The sequence below is a fragment of the Schistocerca gregaria genome, chromosome 3, assembly GCF_023897955.1.
Source record: "Schistocerca gregaria isolate iqSchGreg1 chromosome 3, iqSchGreg1.2, whole genome shotgun sequence".
Classification (NCBI taxonomy): domain Eukaryota; kingdom Metazoa; phylum Arthropoda; class Insecta; order Orthoptera; family Acrididae; genus Schistocerca; species Schistocerca gregaria.
In genome coordinates, this window is record NC_064922.1 from 319,244,994 (window position 1) to 319,261,709 (window position 16,716).

The 16,716-nt window shown below is 42.3% G+C and overlaps 1 protein-coding gene across 1 annotated transcript in view; it reads right to left on the minus strand.

Annotated features, from left to right (window-relative positions):
* Positions 1–13,883: 13,883 nt before the first annotated feature.
* Positions 13,884–16,716, minus strand: part of LOC126354722 (ketohexokinase-like) — a 43,398-nt gene continuing 40,565 nt past the window's right edge. The window contains exon 5 of the mRNA XM_050004576.1: positions 13,884–16,206. Within this exon, the coding sequence (XP_049860533.1) occupies positions 15,930–16,206 (277 nt within the window). The 3' untranslated portion in view covers positions 13,884–15,929. The remainder of the gene's footprint in view (positions 16,207–16,716) is intronic.

The following is a 16,716-nucleotide window of genomic DNA, read 5'->3' on the forward strand; positions in this document are numbered from 1 at the left end:
GAGAACTGGGAACGTGCTCCCTTCATACTACTGTCTGCTACCAATAAAAGGCTTGTTATCACTCTACTTAAAGCTTAAAGGCTTACCTAAAATAGACAAATTTGTGAGCAGGAAAGATCATTAATATTTAGATGTGCTCCATGCATAGAGCGAAGTGTCTTTTCTGTATCAAGCAATAAATAAGTGTTCAAGATTCATGAATATAAGGCTGAAATACTTTACAATTACGAATAGCGTGTGAATGTGCAGAGTGGTCAGTTCTATTTGAACATTATCGGTTGTAATAAACCCATAACACTATGCGATAGACTGTAAGATTTGTTTTCGATTTCCAACAAACACATTTGAATGTTTCATTAACTATTGGCGACAAATACACTCTAAAACAAAAAACGACACACCGCGAAGGAATTATCCGAATGGGACGAAATCGGTAGATGTATTGTACAAGTACAGACAAACAAATGATTACAATTTCAGAAAAAAATCTGGATAGTTTATTCAAGAGAAAGAGCTTCACAAATTGAGCAAGTAAATAACGCCTTGGTCCAACTCTGGCCCTCATGCAAACGGTTATTCGTCTTTTGAATGATTGACAAAGTTGTTGGAGGTCCTCCTGAAGGATATCGTGCTAAATTCTGTCAAACTGGCGCATTAGATCGACAAAATCCCGAGCTGGTTGGAGGACCCTACCCAAAACGCTCCAAATGTTCACTCTTGTGGCGACATCCGGCAACTTCGCTGGCCATGGCAGGGTTTGGCAAGCACGAAGAAAAGCAGAAGTCTCGCCGTGTCCAGGCTACCGTTACCTTGCCGAAATAGCCCGAGGTGGCTCACCATGCAGGGCAACAAAACGAGATGTAGAACATCGTCGACTTACCGCTGCTATTTAAGGGTGTCATGGATGACAACCAAAGAGGTCCTGCTGTGAAATGAAATGTCACCCCAGACCATCCCGATTGTGGGGCCCTATGGCGGTCGACAGTCAGGTTGGTGCCCGACCAATGCCTGGGAATCTCCATACATGTCTTCACTGATCATCGGGGCTACGTTCGAAGTGGGACTCATCACAATTCTACTCCATTAAATGAAATTCTAGACACAATGTGCCCAACACCATTGGTTGTTGTATAGAGATCAATGGTAGGTGGCTCACTCTCTGTCAGCCACCTATTAACAGTCATTGTGGTCACTGAAGCACCAGTTGCACGTTGGATCGACAATAATAATGAACCCTGGACTCTGAGTGCCCCTCTGACGATTGCTCTGTCCGTAAGTTCCGTCGTCTCTCTAGGTCGACCACACGCTTCTTGACACTGTGTTCTGCCATGGTGCATATATTCCTCCCAAACTCGTCGAATAGTGGCATCGCCCCTATTCAAATGTAGAGTGATTACTCCAACCACTTTCGTTGAGCCCAACAACACATCTTCTCAAATGCTGACGTGTGCCTATATTGTTCACGTGCCTGTCTGCGAGGCATGATTACTGTCCAAGTACACAGAATAAAATTTGCAAAGTCTTCATGCCCTGCTATCGAGATGTTCCCTGTTTACTATCCTTGGTAGCTGCAGCGCTACACATTCATCCATCTGACGCCAAAGTTTACAATCCCGCATATTCCCTCAGTACCTGGATGGATATTAGTTTGTGACCAATTTGAATAACTCCTCCGCGGTGACCCGTTTTTTGGTCTTAGTGTATAAATAAAAGTTATTAGTAGAAAGCATATCACCATCAACACAACCACGTTTCCTCACGTCATGGGACACTGTGGAGAGATTATGGATTTAACCCAGGACATTGGCGCAAAGACTGGCGATAGGCAGCTTTACGCTCTCCACTTGCTGGCCAAATACGGGTAGTGGAAGTTTCATCCACCACTGGTGTACCTCCCAGTCGATTTCTACTGCACAAGCTTGTGTTAGCTGCCTCGGGTGTGGAACCGTGTTTTGGGACCCATTTTGATCTGTGATGACTCAGTCACCTCCCTCAACTTTGGGAGACTGACCAGAGCTAGAGCTGAGGCATTTAAACCTCAATCAGTGGTGCAACAGATTTGCAAGTAAGATTTATGTCAGCTAGCCTCATGTCTGTGGAGTGTCCCCCAGCTGTCTGGCACAACTGAAGAGCACAGGAGAGTAGTGGAGCAATGAGTATACTAGATCAATTGGCCATAAAGCTCCACCCACTTCATAACCCTTACGTAAACAAACCACACTCTTGCCTGAGGCCCATTATACAAATAAACCAGCTGAAAATGCTTTTAGTCTTGTGTGAATAAACTGCTAACTTGGTTGCAGCCCTTATATAAATGAAACGACTACCTTAATCTGTTTACAGCCCACAGCTGTGATCTTAATTATTATAAATTATGATCCAAAATCGCCACCTCCCCTCCGCCGCTCCCTTAGCGCAGTCCTATTGGTGGGATTGACTGCCTGACCACACATAAGGGTGTGATGGTCATGAGATGGACATAGCATTCTTGTTGTGTAGGTTGGCTGATCAACATAATGAAGTATCTCCGGCAGCAGCAGCAAATTCTGGTGATATTCGCAATTTGTTTTTGCAATTTGCAGCAGAGCATTGCACCCAATGGTATTTTGTGCAAACATACCAACATAAATTGCTATTTACAGTTGTGGTACAATTCCTTAAGTCTGATCGTTTTCTCCCAGTATTCCACAAATACCCACATTTCAAGAAGACACACATTAATATGAGGCTTCAAATATTTAACAAATACCAGCACGGTGCATTATTTAAACAAATACATTGAAATCTTAATATTTTAATGTTTAACAGTTATCACAGTGCAAAAATACTCTTTTGTTAATTACTAAGTCTACATCACTACTGCATTATTAATGTGTTAAAACAGTACTGTCACTATCAGACTGCCTTAAAGTGGTCTGTCACTATAAGATTATGGAAGACTTGTAAATGACAGCATGAAATCTAAGTTGGAACGTTTCTACAGGCATATAGGTTCACACACAACTTACTACTCTTACCACCAATGGGATAAGAACAGGACAGCTGTGCACTTTATTTAAATTAAGCAAAAAACAAAAAACAAAGTGGAAGCCATCTTCTGTGTTCCGTGCACTGAATCCCTAATGCACCTCACCACCTAGCATTGATTGGGAGCAGCACTTGTCTTCAGTACAGGTTGTGACGCCATCGAGTGAAGGCTCACCACCACAGCGCACATTGAAGCCTACAACTGTCTTTGCAATTGCATAAACACATTAAGAGTGCAGAATTTGCATTGTCTTGACGGGAGGCTGAGCTCTCCACCCCATTCCAGCACCCAATGCCCAGGGGCAAAAACGCAAGACGCAATGCCATTCCCCACCGCTCCACCTAATCCTTTCTGGGATCCTTCCACATATAATATCATAATTAAATGAGAAATGAAAGTTTCAATCACTTTCTTATGTAATTCCCTTAAAATTTTATCTTTGCTCAACACACCTCATGCACAGTATTTATTAAACGAATGTTACGGAGCACCTATCATGCGCAGTTCTACTACTTTATCTTTGCAGAGCACACTCGGTAGCAGAAAAGGGAATCAGCGATCATAAAGCGGTCACTACATCTATGTTTTCAGCCGTAAATAAAAATAATAATAAAGGTAGGAAAATTTTTCTGTTTAGCAAAAGTGACAAAAAGCAGATTCCAGAGTATTTGACGGCTCTACACACAAGTTTTGTCTCAAGTACAGATAGTGTTTAGAATCGGTGGACAAAGTTCAAAACCATCGTACAATATGCATTAGATGAGTATGTGTCAAGCAAGATGGTAAGAGATGGAAAAGAGCCCCCGTGGTACAACAACCGAGTTAGAAAACTGCTGCGGAATCAAAGGGAACTTCACAGCAAACATAAACATAGCCAAGCCCTTGCAGACAAACAAAAATTACACGAAGTGAAATGTAGTGTGAGGAGGGCTATGCGAGAGACGTTCAATGTATTCGAAAGTAAAGTTCTATGTACTGACTTGGCAAAAAATCCTAAGAAATTTTGGTCTTATGTCAAAGCGATATGTGAATCAAAACAAAATGTCCAGACCCTCTGTGACCAAAATGGTACTGAAACAGAGGGTGGCAGACTAAAGGCCGAAACACTAAATGTCTTTTTCTAAAGCTGTTTCACAGAGGAAGACTGCACTGTAGTTCCTTCTCTAGATTGTCGCACAGATGACAAAATGGTAGATATCGAAATAGATGACAGAGGGATAGGAAAACAATTAAAATCGCTCAAAAGAGGAAAGGCCGCTGGACCTGATGGGATACCAGTTCGATTTTACACAGAGTACGCGAAGGAACTTGCCCCCCCCTACTTGCAGCGGTGTACCGTAGGTCTCTAGAAGAGCCTAGTGTTCCAAAGGATTGGAAAAGGGCACAAGTCATCTCCGTTTTCAAGAAGGGACGTCGGACAGATGTGCAGAACTATAGACCTATATCTCTTACGTCGATCAGTTGTAGAATTTTGGAACACGTATAATGTTCGAGTATAATGACTTTTCTGGAGACTTGAAATCTACTCTGTAGGAATCAGCATGGGTTTCGAAAAAGACGATCGTTTGAAACCCAGCTCTCGCTATTCGTCCACGAGACTCAGAGGGCCATAGACACGGGTTCCCGGGTAGATGCCGTGTTTCTTGACTTCCGCAAGGCGTTTGATACAGTTCCCCTCAGTCGTTTAATGAACAAAGTAAGAGCATATGGACTATCAGATCAATTGTGTGATTGGATTGAGGAGTTCCTAGATAACAGAACGCAGCACGTCATTCTCAATGGAGAGAAATCTTCCAAAGTAAGAATGATTTCAGGTGTGCCGCAGGGGAGAGTCGTAGGACCGTTGCTATTCACAATATACATAAATGACCTTGTGGATAACATCGGAAGTTCACTGAGGCTTTTTGCAGATGATGCTGTAGGATATCGAGAGGTTGAAACAATGGAAAATTGTACTGAAATGCAGGAGGATCTGCAACGAATTGACGCATGGTGCAGGGAATGGCAATTGAATCTCAATGCAGACAAGTGTAATGTGCTGCGAATACAAAGAAAGAAAGAGCCTTTATCATTTACTTACAATTTAGCAGGACAGCAACTGGAAGCACTTAATTCCATAAATCATCTGGGGGTACGCATTAAGAGTGACTTAAAATGGAATGACCATATAAAGTTAATCGTCGGTAAAGCAGATGCCAGACTGACATTCATTGGAAGAACACTAAGGAAATGCAATCAGAAAACAAAGGAAGCTGGTTACAGTACACTTGTTCGCCCACTGCTTGAATATTGCTCACCAGTGTGGGATCCATGCCAGATAGTGTTGATAGAAGAGATAGAGAAGATCCAAAGGAGAGCAGCGCACTTCGATACAGGATAATTTAGCAATCGCGAAAGCGTTACGGGGATGATAAACTCCAGCGGAAAACTCTGCAAGAGAGATGCTCAGTAGCTCGGCACGGGCTTTTTTTGAAGTTTCCAGAACATACCTTCACCGAGGAGTCAAGCAGTATAGTGCTCCCTCCTACGTATTTATCGCGAAAAGACCATGAGGATAAAATCAGAGAGATTAGAGCCCACACAGAGGCATACCGACAATCTTTCTTTCCACGAACAATACTAGACTGGAATAGAAGGGAGGACCGATAGAAGTACTCAAAGTACCCTCCGCCACACACCGTCAGGTGTCTTGCGGAGTATGTAGTTCCTCTGGCTGTGAACACTGCTATGAGTAGATCATCTTTTCTCAATACAACTAATGTGAAATATATATTAAACAAGGTTCCTCAATGGAGAGCTCCATAATATTTTGAAGATGCAGGTCCCCTTTTAGTTTACTGCGATCAGTATTAATGGGGGCATCAAAATCTGTAGAAAGCAATGTCTCCATGCTCAGTAATCTGCTTCACGTCTGAGGAAAGAAGAATGGATTTAATCCTTAGAGGTCTGGATCTTTTACCAATACAACACATTTCATTTTCCCCACGTGCTGTTCGAGAGTGGAAGAACATTAATATCAGATTTAGGGTATGGATAGAATAAATCTCTTCCATTTTCTGAAGAAGTCTGAAAGCAATTTCTTTCACAGTCATTTACCTAAGTTTCTTAGATTCATTGCTCACTTTCTTAAGATCCGTTGAATGGCAGTGTCTGTGAGCACCGTTTATGTAGTGTTTTTTTTTTTAATTTATGGAATAACAAGATATACAGTGCCCAGTACATGACATGCTGATACAAAGTAGCCAACCTTTTTTAAGCAAATAAATGTTTTCGTAATATTCTGAACAACAAATCTATACTAAAAACAGATTGTCTACACCACTCCACCTCAGACATGTTTCAGAATATTACTACATGGTTCTGCTTTTCCTTAAATTCTTCTCATCAACAAATGATTCACTAAAACTTTTCTTCAATATACAGCATTTGCATTTCAACATAAATCTTCCAAAGTTTGGATTGCAACTTGCTTGTTGCATCCCCAGCTTTCCCCTTCCTGATTTTGAAATGCAACAATATTATTGTCGCCAGCACTTCTGCTAATGTAATTCCTACACGACAATATAGCAGTCTTTAAACAATGTACTAGTCTATCATTATTATTTCTATAATGGTGAACTCATTACACAACACCAAAATTGACTGTTCCTATGACTTCTACGTGATAGCTAAGAAGAGCTATATATTGTCAAAGATTATTCTCACTGAATGGTAGGTCCCAAGGTCAGGGCACTCTGGTAGCAGATTTAGGGTAGGGTGATGAAGATTTTGTGCAATCAGAAACATCTTTTCTTACTAAGTTGTAGAGAAACACTAAAAGTAGCGGCAGTACGGTAAATTTAGGTATACAGGAAATTGTTTAACGTATAATTTTAATTATCTGTTAATATTTATACTTATACATGCGAAATGGAGTGAAATAATAGAAATTATGGTTTATAAATAAACTATGACAGATAAAAGAAAATTGATAACAGCATAATATTTCTCAGAAAATTTCCGTGTAATTTGATACATCGTATAAGTATACAATGTTAAAATTAAGGATTTCAACAATTGTTATATTCTGTAGTTGAACTGACTTTAGTGATGATTGACCGAGGTTACTTGGGTAAACAGCGGCGTTTTGGAAGGAGTCTACGTTTATACTCCATTGGAGGCAGTCGGGCTTTGTTAATTTAAGTTTCGTGAAAGTTTTGTCTGTTGAGCGGTGAACTAGCCACTAGTCCGTGTGTGTGAATTACTCAGAGTTCCTACTTTTTGGGCATAGAAAATTTTTGGCATCTGACGGACTTGCTATTTTTCAGGTTGCGTGTGATACAAGCCACACTTGGAAGGTTTCATTTTGAAGCCATTGTGGACCTTATAGTTTGAGCTACTGTGGAATTTCAATCGTTTTCTAAAGATAAAACACACAATTAATCATGGTTTATTGAACCACCTCCAAGAACTTAAGAAATTCAATCAGGCTCTGAAATTAATTTATTGTGAACTGTGACTTTCAATTTTCCTTATTGGAAATAAACTCGAAATTGTGAAACTTTGAAAAATACATGAGCACGTGATTTTTGCCTAGCAAATCCTGTCTGCATTTATATAAAATATTTTTATGGAACATTGGGTGCATTGTGACGAACGTGAGATGATGCCCCATAGACGAAACTTGTAAGTCCAAACACATATACGGGGGCCCATTAAAGTGTTTGCGATGTGTAACGTGTGGTTAAATTGTTTCATGCAGTAACAAGTTGGGGCTTTGAACTAATGTAGAACTTGTGAACAGTTTAAAACTTTCATCTTTCGCAAGTTGATGATGGAGATTGTGTTTTATTTTGTCATTCACACCACACGCACGTGGTCCAAAACCCACTTACAGGAGAGGGAAAGTGGCCTATTTCGCTCATAAATTATAGAAATTAAGATGACAGTTATGCATCATAAATAGATTAGTTTGTAAACGTCTGGTGGTCATTTTGTTTATATAACGGCGACAGTCAAGTGAGCAGTTTGTTTGCATAAACCTGAAAGTTCAAATGGTTCAAATGGCACTGAGCACTATGGGACTTAACATCCCCGCCGGGAATCGAACCCGGGAACCCGGGCATGGGAAGCGAGAACACTACTGCACGACAACGAGATGCAGGATAACCTGAAAGAAGGTCCAAAGAAGAGCAGAAAGTATCGTTTCAGGTTCATCTAGCAAGCACGAAAGCATCATTGAGGAGATCAACCAACTCCAGCGGCACGCGCTTCAAGAGATGGTTTTGCATTACCGTGTAGTTTACTGTCAAAGTTCCAAGAAGGTGCGTTCCTCGAAGGGTTAATAAATATATTGCTTTTCCCTATATATATCTCGCGGAAAACAAAATTACAGAGATTCGAGCCCACACGGAGGCTATTTGGGAATGGAACAGAAAAAGTAGAAAGTAAAAGTGGAACCGAATGTACCTCCTGTCAGGTAACGTAAGGACGATTGCAGAGTATAGATGTAAATGTTGATGTAGATGTATTGTTAATAGTAATGGCCCTACAACAGTCCCTTAGGATTTTCCAGAAATTGTCTCCACATTTGCCAGTTTCGTCCTGCTAAGAATAACATACTAAGTTTTGTTTCCTAGAAAGTCTAGAATCCAGTCATAAATTTGGGTCAATACTCGGATAAGCTCTATTCTGTTCTCTAAATTACAACGCAGAATTGTATAGAACGCTTTCCAGAAGTCAATGAATATGGCATCAACCTGGATGCTTTTGGCTACCACGTCTGGATATCATAGACTAACAGAGCGAGCTTGTATTTCACAAGATCTCTATTTATTTACATGGTACACTTGAAGAAGGTAACAAAATATGGGCTATTTTTCTCGTCAAATTAAGATTATTATCAGGGACGGATATCCTATTGCACGGTTTTAACGTGAGGCCGGCCTAGGTGACTACCTGTTTTTTGTTGTTTTTTTTGTTTAAAGAGGATTTTCGTTCTGCAAAAGTGTCAAAGGGGGCTTGTAATTCGAGGAAATTCCTCTCAAGCATTTGTGCAGTGATTGTGTCTCGAGGTTCAGACGTCTACCGCAGGCTACCCCAGGTTTTCAGTCAACTCTCACGCATCACATGGTACTTGCACAAGGGTTTCTAAACATTCATGGTGGTGTCTGTATGTACTATATCGTGTCTCCCTACCACTTTCGCGCAACGACGCTCTGAGCGTGTTTTTTAGGGAATTAACTAGTTTGAACCTGGGACCTGTTGCTGGTAAGGAGACGCCAGACCACACATGACATGTAGAATTCAGAAGAGTTCAGTGAGACTAGCGATGATATAACCAAATACTAAATTATCTCAGCGTCAGCTCCACTGCACTCCCTGTAAAAGAATCTTAATACTAACTAAATTTAGTGGAAAGGGTTCAAGGCTTTCCTATTTTTAGTTAGCTGGTAAAATAACGTCGAAAAAGCAGTTAAGTTTACCATTGGAAATTTATTCTAATCACAAAACATCGTTTATAAATTGCACTATTGATAAAAGGAAATGTTTTAATACAGGATGGTAAAAACCAAATGCGTTCAACAAAAATGTGAACGAATATTCCCTGAATGGGTTTCCAAGTTCTACAATCGATCGAAGGATGACCTATGCCATATCACATCTATAATCTAGGTTTAATTTAAGTTTCACAAAAGAGAAAACTATAAAAATGGTCTACAGTGAGCCTCAATTATCTTTAATTACTTATTTAACTTGTCGTAAATTACAGTGGCTGATGTGGCTTCTCAATAACTATATAACAGAAAAATTATCGCGTTTCAGATTTTTACTTCAAGTGGCAAATGTGAACACCATGAGTTTTAATTAACGATTGACACTAGTATTACGCAAAAACGGGATGTAACAGATGAGACTTCTGCAGTTCTGAGTGAAGCCTTAGGCGCTCAAAAATGCGGCATCGCGTGCGTTCATTACCTTGTCGGTGTTTAGGCAGCGTCAGGGCGGCAGCGGCCGGCGCAGCAGCCATCAGCTCGCCGTCTCGGAACCAACTCTACTCTAACTTCTCCTTACTACAATTTACCGAAGTTAGTTTAAAAAAACTATCTGGCTATGTTTTCATCTGACCAATCAGGGTATCAATGTTAACCTTAAGCTTCGCCTACAAAAATTCTGTCTATCCAATGAGAAACGTTATACTTTTCATGGTGGGGCAATGTTTTTAAAGTTTGCAACGTAATAGAGACGCTAAAAAGTCTCACGCTAAAACCTGTTGCTGGTGTGGTCCTTTTAGCGTTATCGTGAGATCTATACTGTTCTTCTGGAGGGCTCTATCTTTTAACATGGGCTGGAGGATTGTCCTAATGTAACAGACACGCGAAAAAGTCTCACGCTAAAACTTGCGGGTGGTAGTGGCCCTTTTTGTGTTATCGTGAGATCTATACTGCTTTTCTGGAGGGCTCTAGCTTTTAACATGGGCTGGGGGTGGTCCTTGACATACCTGAGACGCGAAAAAGTCTCACGCTAAAACGTGCGGGTGGTAGTTGTACAGGTAGGCTGGGCCGTCCGTTCCTTATCATAGGGCCTTCTAGCTCAACACGGTTCTGCTCTCGGCTTCTGTCCTCGTTTATCCCCTCGGAACTGCGTGTGCCTCACGGCGGGAAGGTACGACATGCATTTAGGCATTCTTGTGTTAGTCTGTGGTATTCCATTTGCTCATTCGTTACTCGTATTACTTTGGTTAATTTAATGTCACGATTTATTCGGAGCTATGTGACATACTACTGGATTTGCTTATCATGTCAGGGTTTTCATGTAAGGTGTTGGATTTGCCTGACACCTTACAGGTTCGTTCAACGAGTTGCCACTGAGAAGGCTTAGAGTGCACACAAAAAAAGCAGGCTACCTGCGCAGGGAGGCCGAGCGTGAAGTTGCTTGATCCAGCGCATAAAATATCCCCTTGTTATCTAACAAGGGGTGGAGTCCCTCCGTCTACCTATTGTTAGTTGAAATCGAGGAGTTCATCGGGCGTGGGGCCTTGATGTTGTCTGTAAGTCTGCTTAGGATTACCCTCTAACATGGTCCCATTGACGTGATAGAAGTGGACGAAAAGCAACGCAGAGCATCGGTTTTAAGGACAGATGGGAATAAGTGTCAAGGCAATCGTCAAGGGAAACAAACCTCCTAGACAGTCTGGGCAGGAAGTAGGAGCAGTGGAGGATTTCTTGCTATCTGCGAGAGATCATGAAACAGTAGGTTATGTTAGTAGTGGTTATTATGCACCTAGATACCGTGTAAGAGCGTGCTCGTCCGAGTAATATCGGCATGTGCAGCAGTACAGTGCACTGATGTGTGAACATCTGCTGCACCATGTCAGTGGTGACTTGGCGCAGCATGAGGCTGACGTTAGCCAGCGGCAGCTCGCTGGTATTCAGCCTCTTCTATTTCTGCGTGACGCAGTTTTTATGCAGCTGGTCTTTGAGCAGGGCTGCCTGTGCTGAAAGCTGTGTTGTGTCCTCGTCAGTGAGCTGCATGCCAGCTTCTCGCGCTTTCGTAATGAGTGCCGCTTTCTTCTCTTCCTTGGCGCCGGTCATCCCTTCGGTTTGCGGCGTTGCTGCCATTGCCGAGGGGCGACCGGGTCTTTACGACGTCGGTTTCTGTGGCGTTGCTCGAGCAGTTGCTGGGGCAGGCACCATTACGACGGTCTTTTTGGCGACGGCCTTTTGAGATGGTGCAGGAGCGGTCGCCGGGGTTAGCACCCCTGCGGTTGGTCTGAGGCCTTGTGTGAGCTCCGTGTGCAGTTTTCTCATGACCTCCTTCCCAGCAGTGAGGACATCTGCAAAAGCGGCCCTCTCTGTCGCTATGACGCTTTTAAGAGCTGCTCTGCCTCCTCTACGATGGAGCGAAGGTCGTTACTCGTCTTCTTTCCAAGAACAGGAGGTGCTTCCCAACCGACCGCCTTCGATTGGTTTTCCTGCTGTCAGAGGGGAGACTACCGTGCTGCCCTTTGCTGTACCGGGATGTTCTTCACCGTCGACGTGCCCGTCGTCTTCTCGGCTTCTGCGTCATTGCGGCCGCAGCCGCTGCGCCACCGTCGGTCGGCTGTGGCTTCAGGAAACCTGGCAACCACGCCAGCTGGCGACATGTGGTCCACTACACCGAGTGCAGGTCGACGAAAGTTATCTGCCGCGGTGGGGTTGTTGTGCCCACCGGAGTGCTTTACACGCCGCGATGCGTAGTAGCAGTACTTGGCGACATGGCTCTCGATCTGGTACTTGTAGCTCTGGGGCCGAGGGTCTGTGCCGGTTGGGAGAGCTTTCACTGTCACAGGGAAGCCCAGCAACTTTCAGAGAGAGAATACGTCACTTGCGCCATCTGCCTTTTGCACCGCAACGGTAAATAGCGATGGTACCTTCCTGTTGGTCCTGTTATGCAGGCTTACAGCTGTATTGCCAAATCCAGCACGTAACAATCCTTCCCAGACTGCCGCTTCACCACAGCACCAAGACAGCGCGCTCATGAGCGCTTTGGTCGTCTTCTCTCTTCTCTGTAGAGTCGTCTACTCTCGTGCCAGTAGCGCATCGGCGATATGGGTGACCACAGCGCTCTTGATTGCTCTGTGGTCAGCCATGCTCGGTGCTTGGACGCAGATCAGTGAGTTTGAGTCAACAGATCCGAAAATAATTTCATGCCTAGAGCACCTCGACATAGTGTCAAACAGTACTGTCCACCCAATATCTCTCCACTCAATGTACCAAGGTGGGACAGGCTCAGACTCTTTTCTGCAGCTGTTCTTAGGTCGACCAGTAGCATCCGAGAGCTGTATGTCTGACGGCCACTTCTGGAAACTTTTTCCTGCCTGACATTTCTGCTTGGAGAAACACGACAATTTGCTTCATTGTGATAGCAATACGACAATTTGCTGTGTTCGACACTAACCACAGCAAGATACCGCTTCACGAGGTCTCTCCGGCCATCTTAGTTGTGGAGCACATGGCAGCAGCAGTCTGCTTGCCTGCTGTCTCAAGCCGAACTCGCTCTATAGAGGTAGCACACGATGGGGACAGTGACGCCAATTGGTGCAGCCTCCGCTTTCCAGCGAGCCAGAATGAATGACACATTCTTTTCCCACTTTCGGTGCGCCATTTGGCGAAGCGCTGTGCTGATGGAATCGAAGCGCACGTCCTGCAATCTTTTTCAAACGATTTTACAGAAACTAATAAGCCAAAACGTATTTTCACCTGAAGCTTTATATGTCAGCTTCATGGTGAAGTGCCCAGAATTTCGGAATCGTCATACTTAATTTAATATTCCCATTTAAAAACAACTCTGCATGAAATTCGAGAAGGTAAAAGTGAATTGCACTTATTACATGTAATGACAAGAGTGGTCATGCAATGGAGTTAATTGTGGAATTAGTTTACTTTGTGAACACAGTGTCAAAACTGGTAAATCACAGTATTACTTCTACCAAAAGGGGAATGAGAAAAGAGACAAAAGCAAATCTACACATTTGTTGTGAAATACAAGGATGAAATTTCGCATACAGTTAAGGAACTTGTCAGCAGTGCGTGATGGCCAGAACAGAGACTATAATGTTGTTCGATTTTTGGCTCGTTTGCTGGTGCAAGTAGATTCAATAAAATAGTGCATTAATTTCCTGTCAGTCGGCACTCATACTCTCTCTGTAATATTTGGAAAGGTGAAACGATTAATTCGGCGTAATGATATTAATCTTCTAAGTACGAGAAAGTGATGCTAAAATCAAGGAAGTAAAATAAATTTACAGTAATACTAGTGAAAAATGAATGCAAGCATTTATGGTACATATACTTCAACAATAACGCTTTATCAGTTGCTTCTGAAGTCACGGTACAACGTAAAGACAGGAATGGTTTGTTTATTATCACATACTTCATGGTGTTCTCCAATTATGTCACCATTCCTGCAGATGACATGTTAATACACTAGTGACAGATTTATTTCATCTAAAAAAGCTAGTAGAGACTCTACTGTTTCCTACAGAAAACGCATATTCTTCCATAGTGCTTACCACTGGAAAATATTTAAATGTACAGAAGGTTTGTCACTATACGCCACATGAAATGCTGACTCTAAGACAGAATTAATAGAATGGCCTAGATACTTCCAAAGCCTAGACACAGACAGGGAAAGATCAATGAAATAAAGTATAAGCATTATTTTTTGTGTGTTGTAAGTATTTTCTATTTTTTTAGGAAAGTAAAACAGTATGTATATTTCTTTTTGGTTTTATGCATCAGTTGATATATAATGAAAGAAAATTAATTACATAATGTAAAATATAAAATTATTACCCTTTTTAATCGCTCAGCAGAGTTGGGCACTTCTTAAAATAAAAGTATTTTAACAATTTTGCAAAAAGTCTGCGACATTGATCCTTATTATGTGCTTCTCTATTAAAAGTATTACGTTATTTTTTCCTTAAGCAACTTGCTAGGGTTACCATCAAAATATTGTACATAGACTTTTTTCTAGTCTAAAAACGTACTTTGTGTGACTCATTTGCTTTTATAAATAACCGATGTATTTCGAAATCACTAGCCAGCAGCAAAGTACAGTTTTAATGAACACACTGATTCACATCTTGATCTGTTCAGTCACTTTAACACAGGTATCACAGCACAGAACATATAATTTACTCAGCACTTAAGCTTCTTTCTTTGGATTCGTATTTGTCGCAAAACAATACCGGCTGCAGACGGACCTGCTGGTATTAAAACGGACATCAAAACAATAACAAAGTGTACAGGCTTCTTTGCAGGTGACTGGGATGAGACATGCAAACGTCTTGAGTAAGAGTTATGAATCTTTTTCGGTTTCTGAGTCAACAGCAGACGCACAGGTCATAATGCACCTTTAGACTACGATATCGACAATATACTTTTATGTGCCATGTAAATCATTAAGATAATAAAAGCCTTACGAACGTATGAGGAGCTCTGTAAAGACATCTAGAGTATCTATAGAAATAGTCTGCCTACTTCTTGGTTCAATGCTGGACATGGAGACCCATCTTTTTCTGTAAATGAGTGATTTATCGATGTACTGAGATAAGTCGTGTGACCACTTCATGGTTTAAGTCGTTCTTGAATGTCAGTTGTATCGTCTCTTTATTTCAAACATATCCTCAGTTGGCCTCTTGAAAGTGGGTGGATCCTTCACAGACTTTTGCAATACAAACTTGAGAAGGTTATCGAGTACTGAACCTGAGATCTTTGCATCGGTTTTCAGCAACGCTATTTAGCAGGCCACAGAGACGAGAAGGTTTCACGTGACCTTAGCCTTCTGTCTTTTGCACAGTAATTCGATTTATAAGTAAGTGACTGATGTGCCCCTAGTATCACGCTTCTACAAGTATTATCATAGATGGGTCTGGAATGAAAGGAAGTGAACTGGTTAATGACGGATTCTAGTATACAGTCTACCCTTCTCAGATTGGACCAAGAGGTCCATAAAGTTAATGTTCCACATCTGGCAGACGGGCAACCAAGATGATTGTTTTATGTCATCGCTCTATGAGAAATTGTAGAGATACCTCTGGTTTAGTCCACTGCATTGGTGCATGGCCCGGTGAATATGGACCAAGTCCGACCAGTTCTCCTACCCTTCTACTGAATATTGGCGACGATTATTTTTTGCACAATTTGCTGTCAAACCTTTTACCTCAGGATCGAACTATGCTGCAATGTAATCTGTTCGCGTCTTTAACTATGATGTGTGATGGTAGGCCAGCGAAACAATTACCAGACCTTAAAGTTCTGTAAATGTAGCAAATTAATCTCGATGTAATTATCACAAATCTCTTTTTAGTCACTCGAATATGTGCCGCCCATATTGTAAAAGAGCTTCTCCGGGTCACCTACTCCCAGAAAAATATCGTCTAGTGTTGACAGCGTACACCACGCTCCCTGAGAACGTCCCGAAGTCCGCGGTATCCGTGCATGCCGACCTTGGCTCCGGCAACTTGACAGGCGTAGTGCAGGCTGTGTTGCAGTGGGTAGCCTCCAGACAGCGCTGACAGCAGCGCAGCGCAAAAGGTGTCTCCAGCGCCCAACGTGTCCAGAACGCGCTCTGGAGGATAGGCGGGGACAAAAAAGACGCCCTCAGGACTTTTTGCAGCCGCTCCCTGCTCTCCCCATGGCACCACCAATGTTGCTCTGTAACAGGAAGACACATCCATAAATCAAAGGAAAAATCATAGAAATGAGAATTTTCTCAATGTCAATAAACTGATACCACCACGTAGAAAACATAACACACCATAAATAAAATCATGAAACCCCTATTTCAGACAAAGGCCGCTGTGGTCGAGTGGTTATAGGTCCTTCAGTGCGGAACTGCGCTGCTCCTACAGTCACAGGTTCGAATCCTGCCTCAGCCATGGATGTGTGTGATAAACAGATTAGTTAGGTTTAAGTAGTTCTAAGTCTAGGGGACTGATGACCACAGATGTTAAGTCCTATAGTGCTCAGAGCCATTTGAAACATTTGATTTGAACCATTAGACAAAGGTTTCATGTCTGAAGTTGTGACGAGAAAGGCAAAGGTCCCGAGTTCGAGTCTCGGTTGGGCACACAGTTTTAATCTGCCAGGAATTTTCATATCAGCGCACACTCCGCTGCAGAGTGAAAATCTCATTCTGGAGACTGAAAAGAGTGTCGCAGAGTA